The following is a 20,112-nucleotide window of genomic DNA, read 5'->3' as shown; positions in this document are numbered from 1 at the left end:
CACAGTACCATGGCCCCCAGACCATGCTGGTGCTCCGCACTCCCGACCCACAGTCCCCTGCCCCCTGGTGCCCTTTACTCCCAAGCCACAGCCCCCTTAGCCCTGCCAGTGCTCCTTATTCCTAACCTGCAGCCCTTGTCCCTCCCCAGCCCTGCTGGTGCCACTCAATCCCAACCCATGGCCCTGTTGCCCACACAGCTCCCTGCTGGCCCCAAAGAACCTTCCCACCCACTATCCCCACTGAAGGGACAGGCACCTTCCCCGCCTCCCCACTCAGCCCTGCTGCAGCCCCAGTGCCGGCAGGTACCTGTCCCACTCACATGCTGATACACCCCTCCCCGCCCTGTCCCTAAGCCCTGGGCCTCCAAGCCCTGCCTCCCACAGACTTACGTGTCTGCAGCTGCCAGGGCCATGCTCAGCACACATGATGCCCCTGCCTCCAGTCGCTCTCCCTTATTGTCCCCAGCCCCAAGCAGCTCCTTGCTAGGGCAAGCTAAGAAGTGTCAGGAAAAGCTTTGATGCTGAGCAGAGCAAAATCCCAGACATTTGTTCAGATTTTAAAAAACTGCCTAGACTGACATGGGAGAACTGAAAAAGAAGACATCAGGTAAAACCTGAATGTATGGTGACTCTACCTAACAGAGTCCAGGGGCAGAGGCTGTGGCTGAGAAGAGCATGGGGCTGGGATTTCCTAGTGTTGCAGAGCTTGAGGGTGGGCAGGGGATCGGATTGAGGTGTTTGTCATTGCCCCTGGCTGTCAAATGGCTTTCCCACTCTGATGCGCTTCCTCTTGTCACTGATCGTACAGCAGAGCCACACAGAGCCTGATGAGTTATCTACAAACCCTGCCCCATCCTCCCAGAAGTAGATTTCCAAACCCAGGAGCCTGCCCAAAGAGCTTGGGGCAGAACTGGGTGCAAAGCACAGAGCTCTTTCCTGGCTCAGCTCCTCAGCAACAAGGTTGTCTTTCCTTCAGCCCATCTCTGGGGGTGCAGAACAGAGGACAGGATCTCACAGCAGCTCCCCCCATCTGCTTCTCTTGCTCCTCAGCATGGCCTCTCTGTCCTAGGCATGTGTCATGATGCTCTGAAGAAGCACATGGTTTCCAGCATTGTAAGCTATAGGGCTTTTCTGCTCATCACCTGTTCATTCATGGTTCCTGCAAGGCACCCAGGGGGCTGCAGCATGTTTGAAAATGAGGGCCCCTGTGCTTCAATAACCTTTGCTCTTCATTGTGTTTGGGTGGTGCACAGCTTGAACTGCGTGGAGTGGAGCCTCCTGCCCCCAGCTACTGAGGAAATGATTGCCCAGACTGCAGGGCTTAGGGGCCGTTTCCAGGGGGATCCTTCTTATGAGTACGAGTCCCCTGAGAGGAAGGAAGACAGTGACAGGATATATGAAGATGACAGCGGGGTAAGTGCAATCTGATTCTCCATCAAACTCCAAGCTGATGATTCTACTGTGGTTCCTACAGGTGGCCTCAGTTTCTTTCCAGTAAGTAAGAAAAGCCAGGTTTTTATATTTGGGTTTTTTTTTCCTTTAAAGCTCTTTATTAAGGAGGAGACCCGACTTGTAGCTACAATAGAACAAATAGATAGGGCAGTGGGTATCATCCCACGGGGTGCATTTGTGAAGACACCGCTTGGACCTGTCCATGAAAACAGGAACTTTGAAGGTAAGTCCATATCATCTCTACTGGGGTAGGATGCTTGTATGTATTTTGTATGCAAAAACAGTAAGTAAAGATGACTTCGTCCTAGTTGGTGCTCTGGATTCTGGCTTGTTCCTCTCCCTAGACTTGGTGGTCAGAGGATAGAAGATCTGCTGCTGCTGCTTCCATATTAATTCAGCTGACAGAGCTTCCAACATAATAATTAATATCAAGTGGGCCATTCTGGGAGATGGGAGAAGAATTTCACACTGCTAGTGGATCTGGTTTGGCTTAGTGTCCAGAGCCATTGACTGTGGAGTTTCCCTTATGTTCTGGTTCACTGAGTTTCTAGCAGTGTCCGGGTGCAGTTAAAGTGCTATAGGTTACAGGGTGCAGACAAAGGGGCACAGGGAGTTTGTTGTGACCAGTGCCCAGTACTACTCAGGGATTACTCTTAGCAGTGCCTGCAAAATTGCCCTAGCACAGCATAGTGCAGTTATCTGTTTTCAGGAGATCTCTGCCTTTCTGTGGAGTCCCTGGAACACAGGTAGAGGGAAGATATGGTTCTGCTCTGAGCCATGAGTGAATAGAGCTCTTCACAGTTTGTGGTGTGGTACAGTGGTGATGGCCTCCAACTACTCATATTACAGGTCTTTCCATGACGGAGGCAAAGAAATTAAACTCCTATTTCCACTTCACGGAGCCTGTTAACCTGAAGAACAAAACACTCCTGGAAAAGGCTGACCTGGACCCATCCATTGACTTCCTGGATTCTCTGGAGCATGATATACCCAAAGGTAAACAGACATTCCTTAAGAGAGCTGTCAAGGGATATGAGCAAAGGGAAGATAACTCTGGTGACCTTCCACATCTTAAAATGGACAAAGTGTGGTTGACTTGCTTAGGAGGAGACCTTTGTGTCTTAATAAAGACAGCTCTAAAGGAGCAATATCTAGCACAGGTGAATAGGATGCTTGGTCCCTCTCTTGAGAAATCCCAGACATTTACAGTGACAAGATGCTCCCAACAAACCCAAATTGCAGTGTCATATCCTCACAGCAGGTAACATTTTTCTGACCCCTCTGTCAGTGCTGAGGCAGAGCTCTGCATTCCCTCCTGATTAGGATGGGGTCTGGAGCAGTTGGTGCCCTGCTGAGGGAGATAACACTACTAGTGATAGAGGAAAGTTTATGGGGGTTGAAGTATTTCACACCTCCCATCCCACCCAATATTGCTCTCCTTTATCTAAATGGGCTCTCATTAACGCCAGGCTCCTATCTTTGAGAGGCTGGGTTCAAACTTTCCTTTGATAAACTATTAGAAATGCTGTAGTATATAACAATCTGTTACCTGGTAGGATGAAACAAACTGAAAGGAGAAAAAAGTAGTGCATGCATGTGCATGTTACAGCATATCTGTAGTTCAGATCCCATCAGTCTGGTGGATAGTCCTTTTTTTTTTCTCTTTAAAGGCCCACAGGGGACTCCTCTGAAAAGATTTTTTCTCTGAAGGGATGCCAGCGGGTTGGATTTATATGGCTCTTCTGCCTCTAGAGCTCTGACTGAGTTCTAGTTTGTAGCATAGAGGGAGAGAGAGTCTTTATAAGTCCCACATGCTTTGCAGTTACATTCCTCACTGCTCTGCTAGGTTTGGAAGTTCACTTAATTCTACAAACATGTAGTCTGCTCCTTATAAAATATTAACTACTTCTAGTTTTTAGCTCTCTCTTTCTGTCTGTTTTGCTGGATTACTGCATGCTTCTGGCTGAGGCCAAGGATTCCCTTATTCTGGTGCCATGAGCTTTTTCTGTTCCCAAATCTGGATTTATTTTGTGCCTCCACCAGAGTAGCTTTCTGCAAAGGACTCCTGCTTGGCTTGCTAGACTGAGGAGGCCAAGGCTGTATACATCTTCCCAGACTTTGTATAAATATCTTGGATGTGACACACACACACACTCAAACTTACCTGACCAAAAATCAACTTTAGAGCAGCAAATCAGTCTAGGAGACTTCAGCTTGCATTTTGAATGTTTCAGAAAGCCTGGAGTGAGCAGAAACAGGGTTAAAATGAAAACTGGTGCCCAACTTTCCTTGGGATTGCTGCTGCTCTGGCTGTTCTGCAGAGGTGTACCTGGAAGAGAGCCTGCAAGTGTCTGCCTCACTGAACAGACTGACCTACCCTTTTGACTTGAAGGGTGTGTCTGTATGACACAAGGTAGTGCCATGCAGAGGTACTCCAAGCTGGCTTCATGTGCAGGACCAGAAGCAGAAGGACTGCATTTGCACAGTGCCGCACCCAGACAAATTGGCTCTGCTGAGAACAAAGGGAGCTAATTGCAGTGCCACTCTAATTTAACTATGCTGCTCCCAGTTCTAAGTTTAGTGCTAGCATGCTCAGAGCCAGCCTGTGGTGTCTCTATACCCATATTTCTCAGCCAGGGTGCCAGGTGCTGTGGGGTGTCTCAAGACCTTTTTGAAAGGTGCTGTGAGGTGTGAAGAGATAAGTTCAAGGAGGTAAGCACTGTAATAAATACATTTGTTTTTGAAATGGGGTGCTCAATTTACAAAAGATATGGAGGAGTAGCTTGAGCCCAACAAGGGGTGCCTGAAGCATAAGAAGGTTGAGAAACACTGCTCTACACATGGTGTTGCTTTGCACCCTATTGTCATGCTCGAAGAAGAGCATTGCCTACTGGGTGTGGCTTCTCTGTTCTGCTAAGGAAACGTATTAATCTCATCTTAGTGCTGTAGCAGCAGTGCTGCACTGTGTTGTTTAGGCTTTGTCCATGTTCCTATTCTAGACCCTTTTCTTCTGGGTTTCCTTAAGGGGAGACCTCTTTAATCACAAAAGAAATACAGAGCTATTGCAGCAGACTGTATAACTTTGGAACCTTCCATGCTTCCACTAGAATGGTGGCCCCAAAGGTGTTGGCAACTAGTTGTGGGCCTATATGACCTAACATAGGATAGTTTGCAGCTGAAGTTATCTGTAATGTGGAATGTCAAACTCAGAAGACTGCAGGGCCACCTATGCAATTCCCCATCAGTGCCTATTAGACATAAGGGCAGTTGCTTTGTAGAACTGTTTCAGCTGCATTTGGCTCACAGGCTGTGTATTGGCTAATCCTGCACTATGACGCAGGAATCAAAAAAGAGAGGTATACATAGTGATCTGAGGTCACTGGAAAGGTGAGCTTTTGCTATCTCTTTTGGGAAGGTTGCTGCCTCTATTGCAAAGGAGATATTTCTTAAAGGCAGCTCATGCTGAGGTGCATCTCAGCTAGTGGAGGATTCAGTCTGGAGTAGGTTGAATTATGGGAACAAGGCAAGGACTGCTCATAGGCTCAACAAGGCAGACTCCCTCCCTGATTCGTCTGCAAGGTGTGGAAAGCAGTCTCATAAGTAGCATAGGACAGGTGTGCAACCAGGGCACAAAAAGCGGGGAGGGTGCCAGACTGGAGTAGGGGGTGCCCCATCCTCCTGTTTCCCACTCCATTTACAGTTTCCGACTCCAGCCCTTGTAGCAAGTGAAATGTAGATCAGCAGCAGAGTTTGCTGCTGTGCAGAGATGTCACACCATTTTTTTGCCACTGAAAATGGGAGGTTTTTTTGCTTGCTTGATGTGGATGCAAAAAAACCTCAGGCATCATCTCCTTTCATCATCAGCAAACTTGAACTGCTGCTCCTGTATGCTGCCCACAGCTGCAGTCTCTGGGCCAGAAGGTGCAGGAGAAAGTGGGAGGGAGGCCTGCCCTGGACATAGTCCTGGACATTTACACCTGTTTGGGAGCTTAAAAGTAATGGATCAGCCTGCCCCATGGGTGAGCGTGCAGCTGGCAAGGTAGTTTCGTTTTCCCCAAACTTGTTACTTGTTATTTTTGAAAATGAGGGAGCAGATAGCACTGGGAAGAAGCAGGCATAGGGTGGGTGGATGCTGGGTAAATTTCTTTTACACACATCTGACAAAGTCGCTTTATTTAGGCTGAAGCATCTTCTGCTATCCCAGCCTTTGGCTCTCCTTTCCTACAAAGTTTTACTGAGCACCTTAGTCCCAACCTAAACATAGCTTTGCCAGAGCTTCTCAGTCCTGACCTAAAGCATGTCCTACTTTTCCTGTCCAGGGTCTCTTTTTGGCAGAGACTGTCAAAGTTCAGAGGCAGGTTACCTTAAAGCCCATTGTTACATTTTAAAATTGCAAGTGAGGTTAAAATGGCCTCCTTATCTGGGGCTTGGAACTGAGTAAAACTATTTCTTTGTTTTGTCTGCCCAGTCCCTTATTGCAAGCTGGGCCTGTCTTCTGTGGAGATGGAACAAAAAGGGTTTTAACTAATTAGTTACCTTTTCATGTATTGGTCTTTCTTGCTTGGTTATCTGGGCAGTAATAATGCAAGTCCCACACAACCAGTCTGCTTTTCTGTGCTTCTGATTGACATGCTGTATTCCACCTGAAATCAGATGAGCAAAATAAAGTGCACACCTTGTGGCACTTGCCTTCCTTCTCTCTACAATGAGTATGCTGTGTAGGGGACAGCTGAGAAGGAGCTGTGTGGATATGTGTTCCCAGCCTGCAGTGGCCATAAACATTTCAGGAGCAGCTTCAAGACAGAGGGACCAGACCAAGGGATTAAAAAATGAGTTTCCCAGTCTAAAAGCAGTCAGGCAACAACTGTATTGGGGGAGCTTTCTTTTTTTTATTGGCTAGAGATAATTTATGATGGCTGCCAAGTGGGTTCCCATCATAAAATGCGGCTCTCAGAAGTAAGTGATGATGTGAGAATCTCAGCTTTCATTTCATATCTTTGTGATTTCAGAGAAAAGCATGAAAATGTAAACCTGGCAGTCTCAACCACAAGGCAAATAAAAGATCCGATGTAGTTGTTGTTTAAATCTGCAATTTAAGCCACCCTGGTGACTTTTGGCTGCCTGACCCAGGGGTTTTGAACCCTTGAGGTTGGTGATAGTGTCTGTCACCAAAGCAGCTGATCGTGTGAAGCTTCCTTTTGATCCCAATGGCCAGACTGCTGGTATACTGCATCCTGGGACCTGTAGATTTTGCTGTCCATATGTCTGTAGATAAGCTTGTTTGCTCCAGTCTAAGCAGACAATCTGCTCAACTTTTATGCCCATTAGGTAGCCTTTCAGCTTCTGGCGAGTTGCCAGCCGGGCTTGCAACTCACCAGGAACATGCATGGTATATGAACATTTCAGCAAGTAGTGCTGAAGCTGTCTCTCATACATGTAGGTCATGGAAAGAAGCCTGGCAAAGAGAATGCTATTAATTCCTAGCATGTCTGGGGCACTTGCAGTTGACCTAGTACTCAATAGATATGAATTAATAGTTGAATAAGGGAAGGAGAACTATATGAAAAGATTTTTACTTCAGGGGATTGATTGGGAAGTGAAAATTAAGGGGAGTGAACTATTTATGGAAAAAGACTGTAAGGAAGAGATTGGAGAGAATCGGAGGGGATGTAAGTGGTGCAGAAGAAGCCTTGGGAGGAAGTGAAACAGGAGATGAGAATACAGATATTTTATGGTTCCAACCCATGGCCAGTGATGGGAGTAAACCAACACTAAGAATTTGTTGCAGATCACTGGATCAAATAGAGGCAGCTTGATGTAGAGATAAAGGACATCAAAAAGCTGTGATAAAAACCATCCCCCCCAAATGAGAGAGTTCAGCTCCACAGCCCTTTATTGGAGTTCACCCACAGGAAGGAGTTAAACACAATGGAAGCTTGTAGAAAGAATGGAGAGTGGCATAAAAGGCAGTGAAGGACACTTTGCTGCTTCATAGTACTGTGAAGGGGTTAGTGACCACCACTTGGCCTCATGCTTATGCGTTAGCCCTTCCTTAAACTTTCCAAAGGGTAGGCTGGACTGGGTTAAAATAGTACTGTACACTCCTCTGAACTTGGCTTGTGTGTACTTTATCTGCACAATTAAAGCCAGTGCTTAATGGACCTTTGCAGATTGAGAGACTGCATTCTTGAGTGGGAGATAGAGCCTGGTGTTGCATTTGCTTTGGTCACCCTCACAAAGCCATTTGGGTAGCACTTTTAGCCCTGCCTCAAGAAGCCTCAGGTGCTGGGAGGGAAAGCTAAGAGACCTGAACCTGCTTTATCTCCTGGCATTAACACAGCTAATTAACTCCCTTTCAAAGTACCCCCCCCCCATTAATCCCCTATCAGCCTCTGTCTCCAGCCATTGGAAGGGTCTGTGTCTGCTGAGGTATTTACGGCCCTCAGCTAGCCGGTGGAGTGCAAGACAGCCTGTTATCGGGGCTCTAAGACAAATGGTTGCCTATCTCCCCAGTGGCCTTGCAAAATCCAGCAAAGTGCTATGTTGTGCTGGCCACCTACTTTCACCCAGCCTCCCTTCTCCGCTAACGTTTCACAGATGTGACCTGAGCTCTCCCCTTTCATTGCTTAACAATAAGCAGCACCTCCTTAGCCCTGTGAAAGCTGAGAGCAAGAGCACTTTACTTCTCTGCCTGCCAAGAGCTGCATGGGGACAAGGCTTTTCAAGCTGCCTTACTGAAATCCAAATGAAATGGCCCCATCATGAATAAGAGGGCTGTGCAGTGATACAGAGGAAAGGATGCTTTAAAGCAGAGGAGGCCAAAATATGGCCTAAATTCTCTAGCATGGCTCACAGATATCCTCCTCATAGGTAAAAGGGATAACCTCCTGGGCAGCTGAGTCTGAGGGGTTAAGCTACTGCATCCTATGGAGTTACTTGCTAGTTACAGTGGCTATTTTGGTAAGTAAACTAGCACAGTGACACGGTTTGAGTAGGGCACATCAGTGTGGATAAGGACATTAGAGAGTCTTCAAAACTGGGACCCAGACCCAAATAGCAAGGTCAGTTTATTATTAGATTATGTCAAGGTCCTTCCAGGTTTCTCCAGTGTTTAACAAATTGACCCTCCACCGGCATAGATGTAGAAGTGTTATATACAGGATCTTCCAGCAGGGGACACTATGGTGTCAGCATTATTACTAGGTTTATGTGCTAAGCCTAGTAAAGGAAGCTATTGAAAAGTAAAATGAGAAAAAACTGAATTGAAGGGAGCTTCAGAATATTTGTGTAGAAGGTGAGGACGGGGAGACAGGACAGCATGTGATACATTGACCCTTTAATCTGTACATCTGGAGAAGAGCCTCTTATGTCCTACTGGAATTCACACAGCTTCTGAGAAGGGCTGGTGCACTTTTCCAAAGCTTTTCTAGCATCTCCAGCATGTGCTTGTGTGCGTGTGGGCACATGTGAATGTATGCACGTTTAGTTCTTCCATAATATTGCCCTTCAGAGCTCTCCACAGCAGCCCTGCCTGTTCATCCTGCCAAGGCTGGGTGGACTCGGTATTCTTCAGAGCTTGTCAGTGCAGCTCCTGCAGTGAGTTGCTAAAGAGTGATACAAGTTGTTCCTTCCCCCTGGAGCTGGGCCCCTGCCAGCTCGGGAGTTCCTGATTAAACTGGAATCCCTCATGTGGCAGCACAGTGGGACAAGCCTAGAGTCAGCGCGTGTTATAGTTTTGGGCTTGCTGTCCATGGTCTGCCCTAATTTCTGGAATGAAGTCCTGTTTTGCTTGGGCTTCACTTCTGTTCAGAATAAAGCAGTGCATTCACTATTTCTGGGTCCCAGCTCTGCATCACTTCAGGGGTCTTGTTTAGCCAGGGGCCTTGGCTGAGTTTATCCTGGAGCAGCATTGTCCATCAATTCAGGGTTGGGGGAAGTCTCTCACCCTCCTGACTGCTACAGTGAGATAATGAGAACTGTGGCTGAGTCTTTGCAGCAGCTCTCCAGGCTTTATATGTAAAGTTATTTCTTTTTCTACAAAAAGAAAATCATCTCCAACTCTATTTTCACTTTGCTTCCTGGTCGGTTGCTCATTTTGCTTCTGCTAATGCCTTTTTTGTTGATCTGATGGGAAATGCAGGTAAAAAAACCATCTTACAACCAGGTGTTCTGGTTTATCACCACGTAAATCAGCTGTGGAATAAACTATTCTAGGGAATGATGAGAAATTACGTGGAAGTGACATCCCAGTGCAGTCACTGTGTTACTGGAAGTCAGAGAATATTTACCTGAGCTGGCTTGTCAGGAACAGTCTGCATCTGACAAGACTCAATGTGAGAAGTGGCACATCCTTCCTGCTCACAGGTTGGCATTGACGTCAGCTGCATTTATGTCCTGGCTATTGTTTTGCCAGCTGCTCAGGGTAGCAGAGCTGTGCTACGTGCCCTTCAGAGTCCCCTTGCACATACAGTTTTCTTCTTCCACCTCTGATTTTTAGAATGATCATTCATTTCCTTGAGATACACTGTTGTCCCTTAAACTACCAGCAGTTGCTATAAGTGACCATAAATATAGAAGAACAGTTGGAGTGCTATGCAGCAAAAGTATCTTGCAGGAAGGCCATAGGAGATAAATAGGCAGCAGTCTTACTCCATTGACCAGAGACATTTTGGAGGAAGACAAGTCAACATGGCACCGTCCTGCCACCTAAGGATTTCTACACAAATTCAATGTGTGTTGGGGTTCTGCATTTGTAGGTCTAAGGGGCATATCACTGTGTCGAGTTGAGAATGGCTGGGGACAGTCGCTCACTCTTGGGTATGCCTACACGGAGATAGTACTGGGGAGAGATACCCAAGTTGACGTAGATACTGGAAGCAGACTAGCCACATTGGTGTGACAGTTCCCCTGGGTTAACAGACCCTGCTTCTCAAGATGGAGTGCTGCAGTAACGTGGCTCTTCTACTTGCAGTATTTAAGCTCATTCTGAACTAGCTTGGGTACCTGCGCATGGCCCTGTATTGTTCCTTGCTGACGTTGTACCACGTGACTCAATCTTTTGAGAAACTGGGAAGCCTATGTCTATTTCCACTGGTGTGAATATTAAATCTGCTAACAGAAAAACTCCTACAAATGCTGATCTATAGCTTGTTTCCTCTTGAAAGGGCAGGAATTAGCTTGAGTTGAAGACCCCAAAGCCTCTCGCATTAGTTCCCCCCCTAACTCAGGGAAGTAATGGTCTTTGTGGACTTATGACCCTCGTGCAGTGAATGAGATGAGGCCTGGGAGTGCAGCGAGTGGGAATCCTGGTATCTCTTGCTTTGTGCTGCCACAGAATTCAAGGTTCTTTACCCCTAGTAATCCAGCCCCTGCATGTCATTACCACATCCTGAAAATGGCCAGCCCCTTTTGATCAGGCGATGTAAAGTGCCTTACAAGGTGGCGGTAATCTCCTCTGAGAGTCAGGCAAATATTCCCCTTGGTTAAGAAAGCGACAGTGGCCCAAAGCTCTGAGGGGAAGAGAGCTCCTAAGGCTGGAACAAAGCTGTCCATTGCTCCCTTTCATTAAACTGTTAATCTTTCATTCAAAGACGTCACGTTTGTTCTGTGACAAAAGCCTTAAAGAAGCTGAATTGAGCCTGAAATCCAGCAGCAAGATTTAGAGGAAGCGCCTTTCATTCAGAGCAAGGAGGGGCGAGAGGCGCCTTCTTTTTCTTCCTGGTAGCCAATGGGCTTGCAGAAATCTGTGAAGGTGACGGATTAACGCAGGGGCTCCCCAGGTAGACGCTACGTGACTTCTGGCACGCTCCGAAAACGTTTCCACAGCGACCAGCTGAGCAAGAAATATGGAGCGTGACAGGATCCAATGGGAAGAGAGGAGGGTGCTTTGTAACTCCAAAGGATTTCTAAACCCACTGCAGAGGGCCCAAGATGAAGTGATTGGTGTTGCGGTTATCTGAATCAGAACGGTTAGGAAGAGGCTGGGATTTTAACCATCCTCCCCTCAACAAGTTTGAAATCTGCTTTGTAGTGCTAAGCTCCATTCCAGATCCCGATTTTCCTGGCACTCTGCAAAATCTGCAGCTGCCTTCCCTATGATAGAAATACAGCTGGTGGAGAGATTTTAATCCCTACCTGCAAGTCAGGTGGTATTAGGCCAGCAGGACCTAGGCAGGGGGTGTGAATTCCACCCTGTGCCTGATCAAAGTAAAACTGGGAGAGCAGGACAACCCCTGGGGGACCTTCTTGCCCAGGGAAAATAGAGTGCTTGTGCTGAATTAAGAAGTGGTGTCTTTTTGCTTTGATTCACAGCCAGACAGGGAAATGTAGAGAGAAATCCATGAGGTGAAAATGCTTTTTACTTTGGACTCCTTGGTGCATCTGTATTTCTTTAAGAGGAAGGTTCAAGGTGGTAGGAGTCTGCTGGCAACATCTTGCTACATTTGTAGGCTCCCTTTCCTGGCTCTGGTGACTGCTTGTATCTGTGTTTTAGTTTAGGTTTGATTAACAAAACTAAATGGGACATTTTAGCTGCTGCAGTGTGACACGTGGGTCACTGGTGATGTGTCTGGAAAGCAGGAAAGATTCTGCTGGTGGCCAGCGAGTGGAGTGATGGAGCTGAGCCTCTCAGAGAACAGCACGGCTTTGCTCCGCAGACAGCCCACAAGGAAAGAAATGTCTGTGCCTTGCAGTCCAATGAGAGCTGGAGCACAGGGACCCGTCCCCGGTGACCACCCTCCTTCACAGCTTTTCTCTGTTGACAGACAATTAACAGTGCAAAGCTTTCCCCAGGGCAGGCTTGCCAAGTCTGGGAGAGTGAAGTGTACATGTTGGAGGAAGCGAAGCTCTTTGAGCGTGGTCAGGTGAAGCGCGGCTGCTCTGAGGGGGACTGAGTTGTGCTGTCCTGTTCGTGGCTGTTAACATACCTGCTGTGAAGCAGGTACTCCATTTTTCCCCAGAGGTGGCTGCATTGCAGCAGTGTAAGCCAGTTATTGGGGTGTGTGCCTGATACTAGTGGTGAATACAGTCAGGCCCCTGCTCCTCTAGCCACAGCACCTTTCTTCCTTTGAAGAGGAATTAAGAGTTGTCACTTATTACTCCATGTGACCTTTTGGGACATGGAGCGTCTGTGTCAGGGCAGGATTACTTATAAAGCTGCTGTTCTCATACTCACTCCCAAATGAGACAAAGCAGCAGTATTGTTGGAGGTTACTCTGAAAAGGGACAGGTTATAGGGACAAGCTTGTTGGCAACCAACACTGCTTGAAAAGCCTCTCATTTTTTAGTGTTGCATGCACCTCTGTTTACCAAGTACAGGCCAGATCTGAGACAGACATGGGGGATGAGATGGATTTCTCTCAGAGACTGGAAAGGAAGAAGCAGCTGAGAGGGAGGTTGACTTTTGAAATGCAGCCGTGGTCTCTTGGCAGCTGTTATTAGGTCATAAAAGAAGCAGCAACCTAGCGCTGGTTGAACATCAGGACCTTCAAACCTGCCTCCTGTTTGGAAAGATATAAACTCCTCAGAATTCTTGCCTGCATTTGGAGGGGTGGGGGCTGCAGCCCGCTCCAAGGAGGGAATAGGAAGCTCCAGATCTCCATCCAGAGGAGATTTTTTCCCATGCTCTTTCCTCCCACACAGCAGCTCCCTCCCTTCCCTTCTGGAGCTGGGACAGGCAATCGTTTCGGCACAGACAGTGCTCAGCTTATTTAACTTTGGCGGGTGCAACTTAAAAAGTAAACTGTCCTTTTTATTATTCTGAAGCAAGAAACCTTAAACCAGAACGGTGTGACTGTGGGAAACCTCAGCCACGAGAACAGCGACCTCCAGGCCCTTGTTGCTCCATTAGTCTTTGTCTGACTACTGCACACTTGGGGGGGTCAGTCCCAGGTATGGGCCTGAGCTGATCACTGTATGGGCCACAACACACACTGGGCTTTGGCCTGTATGTTACATTTCCTCTGCAGTGCCAATGATTTCTGTAATTCTTAGAGCTGTCCCTCAGAGTCACCAAATGCTTCATAAACTAATGAGTGAAGCTCTGCAGTCTCCCAGCGAGGCAGCTATTATCTCTTGTATAAAGGAGAAAGCACTAAGTGGAATCACTTGCCAGGGGTTGTGCTGAGTCAATGGCAGAGGCAGGAACAGAACCTAGGAGTCCTGCCTCTTCATCTTATGCTTAAACGCACACCCATCCTTCTTCCCAGATGCAGCGACCTCACTGTGAGGCCTGTTTGCAGCATCAGGAAGGACAAGCACAGTATAAACACCGCATTTTGTTTTCATCATTCCCTTGAGCTGCTTCTGTACTGTATTTTATTGGATGCGTGTGCAGCAGTCTTTCAATAGGGAAGGAAGCATATTCTTCCATTTCTTTCATAATGCCCAGTTGCTAATTATTGGGCTCCAGGAGAGTCATGTTAGGATGACTGATGACATGGTTCAGTAGCAACCTTCCTGCCTGAAAAGGTGGATTTTGCATTGTTGTATCAAAACAGTAGCATAACTAGGCAGTGACCAGGGCACCAGTCCCAGGCATAGGTTTTGAAGGTGCACTAGAATAGCAGCTACTACCACTGAGGCCACTCAGGGTACAGAAACTGCTTGTTATTAAGATGATGAGCTCTGGGATTCATAGCCACCCATCCTCCAAGGAAAACAGCTTGACTCCAAGCCTCTAAGCTCCCTTACCTGCTTCCTTTCCTTTGAGTGCAACAAACATGGTGGGAATGTGAAACAAATCACCTGCTGTGGTAGGTGGGGTTCAATCCTTTTAAAGCTTTTGAATATAAGGACCAAGACACTGATGTGAATCTGAAATGTGATGAGCAGGTAGAGCACGGGGCTCTGTTGTGATGCACTTCCCTTCAAAGGGAGACCATAGTGCACCAGCCTCAGCACCTGAATGATTCTTGGCTTCAGCCCTTAATAGGATGCATTGCAGAAATCCAGGTTGGAGAAGTTAATGCATTGATTACTGGCTAGGGCTGTATCACACAGTTGGGGCAGCTGTCTGGTCATCAGAAGCACTTGCTGATGCTGCTGTTTGGCAGCCCTAAGACTAGCCACCAGCAAAGACATGCTGCAGTGGAAGGTGAGACCTTAGTTCTAGGTAGTTCCTTACATGTTTCCTTCTACCAGCCAATATCACTCGTGACTTGTTAGGACTGAGCTGACATCATCTGCTGTTTTTCAAGAACTTCATGCCACAACGGGCCTGCATCATGAGGGGAACTGCACTGCTTGTATTTGTCAAGAGTTATAATTGGGGATTGTGGGATGTACTGGAGTAAGACTGAACAGTCCAGCAGCTCAGTCTCTCCCAGCAACCTTGTGTACATGACATGACAAAACTGAGCCCCATGGTACCTTGTAGATGAGAGGCCCCTCAGGAAAGAGGGGCAGCTGCCCATCACAACAATCAGGGATCTCTCAGAAATAAATGAACTGGTCAAGCTTACATTAACTCTGCTGTCTCTTGCCAGGGTCTGCAGCTGTGTAGGAAGTGTGTTTTGTTAAGTGAGTTGCAAGTTCCAGTGAGTTTGGATAGGATGTGTGACTGCTGACTCTTGCCCTGAGAAGGCCTTACACCTGTTCTGTATCTAGCTCTGGAACCCAGATCTAGGGGCTGAAAATATTGGCTCTTGTCAGTCACTGCTGGGGTTGCCCTCCACTGCTTTCTTTGTGAGCTTATCCGGAGGTTGGAGTCCAGATGTGATTTGTGAGACAATCTGCATCCTTATCTTTGCTCTCTTTCTCTTTGAGTGCCCTGCCCTCGTGCTTCCTTTTTTTCCTTAATTGTAAACTGTTTAGGACAGGGAGACCAACTTTACCCACTTCTGTTAAGTGCCTGATTGAATAGGAGACAGCATATCATATAGTTAAGGGTACTGGTAACTTACCTGATGCCAGGAAGCACTGGCAAATTACATCATTCTTATAGGCGTCCACCAGCCCAGCGGGGCACAGACCCATTTTGGACAGACTTTCCTTTTGAACACCTTCTCATAGGATTGATTCAAAACCAGGGAGAGAAGATATTTCAACACTGCATTACCTGCCTTTGGTGCCTAAGAAATTATCCCAGATTTAAGCAGTGTTTTCTCCCATGTGATGTAAGCCACTTGCAGCCAGATCCAGTTGCATCTGGGATTAGATGAAAAGCTGGCATGCTGCTTAGGTCAGTTTTTCAGGTTGAGACTTTGCAAAAGCTGCTGTGGAGGAGGCTGTTTTAATCTCTTTCACAATGGCACCAGCAGAAAAAAAGGCAAATTCAGACCCAGGTTTTTGCCATTTATGATTGACTCCCTGTGATACTTGTTTCAGCTGGGAGCAACAGGAATTTGTAGGGGGAATGTATGGAAAGTTTTATTTGGAGGTCTGTGCTTTGGTTATGGATAATAGGTGGTTGTAGTGTCCTGCTGCTCTATCAAAGTGTTGGAGCTTAGTCATGGGACATTCGTGAAGGAGCTGTCACTTTTGGGATTTTTCCGTAGTGCACATGACCATGGTTTTTAAGTGCTGACGTGTATAAGATCTATGCATCTCTAATGCAAGACCACTACAGTTCACCTGTATCTCCTTTGGAGGGTGGGATGGTTATAAGCTTCATTTGACTCATGACTGGACCATGGCATGTATTAATTACATGTCTGGTAAGGAAAGCAAGCATATGGCCATATAAGTAGGCCTGGAGACTATCTAGGTAAATTCTTTAATTACCCTAAAAGACATCCTCCAAAGCTAATGTTTTTAAAAAACCGGTCTAGGTTTTAAGTAGCAGCTGAACTAAGAATGGTACAGCCTGGGGAAGGTACAAAGGTAGTCATCCATCTGCCCTGCTAATTAATACTTTAATAAACTGCAAAGCCAGCTGTTTGTTTTTAGTGGGAATATGCAGCTGGGCGAGTCAGAAGTAATCTAGTCATCCAACATTTGAAACCCCCTGGGTCTTTAACATTGTGAATGTTTCCCTTGTATTTTATACTGCTGCCAGAGTTAGTCTGTCAGCAAATTCAACAACTGTGCCACAGAATTCAGCTTGCCGCTCCTTTAAATTCTGAACTGTCTGCAATAGGAGCAGCTCTTTAAAAAGGTAGGAAATCAAAAGAGATAAAGGAACTACTTTGCATATTTTATGGTATAATAAAGTGGTGGAACTTGCTGCAGGACAAGACTAAGGCAAATAGGAGATTCCAAGAACTTTTGGAACGACTGAGTGAGAACAGCATAGCTGAGGCCCCAAGATTAAGAGGATCAGGCTAATCATGAGTCAGGGCATAAACTGATCAGCACAAAATGTGAAAGCAGGGAGAAACATCCTTTCTGTGGGACTTAATATTGTTTAATTAGCCACTGTGGGGCTTTTGGTTTGCTCTGGAAGCAGCATTTGTTGGCTTCTGATGCAAACAGGATCCCATTCTAGCTAGACTCTGGGCCAGTAATAGCCTGACAGATCCAGTGGCTGTACTCTTGATTTGGGGCCTGATGTCCTTAAACTGTTTTTGTTTGGATGGTTCACCAGCTGCCCTCTCCTCTACATTTTATGGTTTGGTGCTGCAGCTTGTATGTTCTTTTCTCAGCAGCTCCTTGTCCTTCCTACCAAATCTAAATACTCCTGTCCCCTCCTCTCCAGTACTATTCCCGGGCTGTCGTCAAGCACAAAACAAATATTCAGTGGTTCCAAGCTCCTTACTTCCAGGAGAAACTGCATTTTCACACTGGCTCCTAACTTCCTGTGAAGAACCAAATCAGAATTAACACTGAAACTAATCCCTCTCCCTCTGCTTTCCCCCACACACGCTTCAAAGGTGGAGCCAAGAAAATCAGAGGAAAATTAACCTCTTCCATAAACTATGTGAGCTTGGAGGAAGCTCTGCAAAGAGTTCCTGCCTTTTCTTTTTCTGTCTTCCTTTCCAGCAACTTCAACAGGGAAAATCATCCTGCTTGGAGCTGGACAGTTTTTTCTGTGGCTCCTGGCATGTCTTGTTAATCAATAGGGATCCTTGTTTTCTCTGTTTAAAAATTGCAGATTCTCTAATTAAATTCTCCCCCCCAAATTCTCCAATTAAAATCCCCAAAATCCATGCTTTTCCGCAACTAAAATGAAATACCACTCGTATAGGTATTCGTTGAACACACTGTTTTATTAATATATTTACAATTTTAAAGCTGTTTGGAAGCCTACCAGTGCCTCAATTACTAGACTAAATGCATTCTAAATACCTATATTTTAGCACTCGATTTTGGGGGTTTTTTTATCATGGAAAAATCAGAGCTCTCCCTGTTGCCTTCATTCACCAGGATGCGTGTCCAGTTGCAGCTGTCTCCCCCACTGGTTTGTGCTGCTGAGCACCCCTGCCCATGCTGTTGTCCCTCACTCCCAAGTCACAGTGCCCCCCCAGCTGGAGTTCCAACACTGTGCCACGTTGCCTGGCCACCTCTCCCCTGGCAGCGTTTCCCAGCCATCCTGCCCCTGCGAGCATTGGCACCAGTCCTGTTGCTGCTGACCTGGTCACACAGTTCCCTGCCAGCCTTGAAGGGCCTCCCCGCCTCCTTTCTCCGCTGGAGGGGCAGGCAACTCCTTTCTGTCCTCCCTGCCCTACTGCAGCCCCATCCCCAGCAGGCACCTGTTCCCTCCGCCCCCACGCACCCATCCCTTCTACACACATCCCTGTCATGCATATACAGATTCATATGCCCCACATACTCTCACCAGACAGTTCCCAAGCCCTGGCCCTCCAATTCCTGTTCCCCATAGACTTGCCTGCATCCAGCCGCCAGGGCTGCTCCTACTACCCTGTGTGGCTGTATACTGGCCATGTGTATGGTTCCCCATGCCTTCAATCACCCTTCCTCCAGTTTCCCAGCCCCAAGCAGCTCCTTGCACGCTGGAAGGCTGCCATCTTGTGAGGGGAAACCTGCTGTTTCTTGCAGTTTTCTCCCTTAAAGAGGAAAATCTGCATTTTTCTGCAGCAAATGGAAAACCTGGATCTCTCCTGATCACACAATAAACTGTAACATGACACACGTTCAACCAATTTATCGCACCATAAAATAGCACCCCAGTTACAAAGATGTTTCATATTTAATTCTTACTAATTCAATTTAAGTGATTATCAATATTAATTAAATTAACTCCATATTGATTCAAATTAAAGTGCCTTACATACTAGCCACAAAGACGTTGCATATTTAAGGTGGAACATCTTTGTGGCTAGTATGCATGGCACTTTAATTTGAATGTGTGGCCTGTTAAGCCTTGCTAAACATGTATGGCTACACAGCAGGGCTTGTAAGGGTGTCAGGGGAGGGAAAACTGAAAGGCTCTCCCACACTGGCTCCTTTAAATGCCTTGTCAGGCAGCCCACAGGCAGGGCTGCATTGCAGAGCTTTAGATTTGCTAGGCAGGGGATGCCTGTTGGCTCCCTCTGCCTGGCACCTGAAAGCCTATGTGGTACAGCCTGTGCCAGGCTGCACTGTAGGTCTTTAAACTTGCGAGTGCATGTGAAACCCAGAATTAGGATCCAAGACTCCCCAGGTACTGACAAGTTCAAAAGGCATAGCAGGAAGCATTGCATCCTTTGAATGTCCAGGCATGTGGAAAACCACACATCAGGATCAGGTCCCAGATACTGGGCTTCGTATGCACTGGCAGTCACATGATTGTGACCTGAAAATTTTTATCCTGGATTCCCAAAACTGTGTCCTATTGTGCACATCTAGCATGACAGGGCATGTAGTTTTTGTGATCATGGATACATTTCCTCAGATCCCAGTCCTGTGATTGTATTAACATTTGCCAGGGGCCTGTGTCTTCCTGTTGTTAATGTCATGCATCTTCCTGGACACAGACCCCAGCTGTAGACTAACCTCCCTTGGTTGCCAGAGGCTTGGATCTATGTTCAGTACCCGACTCCATGCAAGCTTCCCTGGGTCAGGTCTACATACATAGCTCATGTCACAGACAGACCAAATAGGCAAGAGGCACCCTATTAGAATATCTTCTGCCCTGTACCAGGTATGGTCATGTATAGCATCTCTGCATTTCTAGGCACAAACCAGAGATAACTCCTGTCCTATCCTAGCTGTGGGAACATGCTGAGTGAAACCAGAGGGGAATGCCTGGAAATCAAAAGGCAGCCCATATTGCTGTTGGGCTGGAGCAGAAGGGTACAGATACCAATTTAGCAGTTCCTCATTCATCACTTCACCCCCAGACTCAGGTAGTGGAAATGCCACTGTGCTACCTCAGCCTTGTATACCCCTGAATCCACCTCCATGTTCTAGCTAGGGGGCACCCACTATAACCACTCCCTGACTATAGCACAGTCATCTGTGGTGATTCTCACCAATGTATATTGTTGCATAGGATCCTGGAGCATCCAGCTAGAGAGGGGAGGCACCGTGGTCATCCTGAGGAGCCTGCTATGGCTAGGATTAACCTTCTACCACATCCCCATGACTAAACAATATGGCTATGTCTACTTCGGCACTGGTGAGAAGAATATGGACCTGCCCTTCATGCTGTGAGTCTTGTGCCTGTACCGAGGAGAGAATGTTTCCATTTATATTTTATACTTGGGGAATTTGTATTTAGAATTTATTCTAATAAATACATATGTGAAAGCTCTGTATTTGTCAGCGGGAATTTTCTGTGCA

At 46.8% G+C, this 20,112-nt stretch overlaps 1 protein-coding gene across 1 annotated transcript in view; it reads left to right on the top strand.

Moving 5' to 3' along the window:
* The window catches only part of RSPH9 (radial spoke head 9 homolog), a gene marked incomplete at its 5' end in the record, with an annotated part of 27,052 nt that extends 6,965 nt beyond the window's left edge, over positions 1-20,087 (top strand). The window contains 4 exons of the mRNA XM_019526705.1: positions 1,254-1,413; positions 1,546-1,675; positions 2,302-2,448; positions 19,823-20,087. Coding sequence (XP_019382250.1) covers positions 1,254-1,413; positions 1,546-1,675; positions 2,302-2,448; positions 19,823-19,983 — 598 coding nt within the window. The remainder of the gene's footprint in view (positions 1-1,253; positions 1,414-1,545; positions 1,676-2,301; positions 2,449-19,822) is intronic.
* Between the last annotated feature and the right edge of the window lie 25 nt (positions 20,088-20,112).

The sequence above is a fragment of the Gavialis gangeticus genome, unplaced genomic scaffold (genome assembly GCF_001723915.1).
Source record: "Gavialis gangeticus isolate Ggan-Ray unplaced genomic scaffold, GavGan_comp1, whole genome shotgun sequence".
Classification (NCBI taxonomy): Eukaryota; Metazoa; Chordata; order Crocodylia; family Gavialidae; genus Gavialis; species Gavialis gangeticus.
The sequence above is the reverse complement of the archived record's forward strand: the minus strand, read 5'-3'. Positions and strand labels throughout refer to the sequence as shown.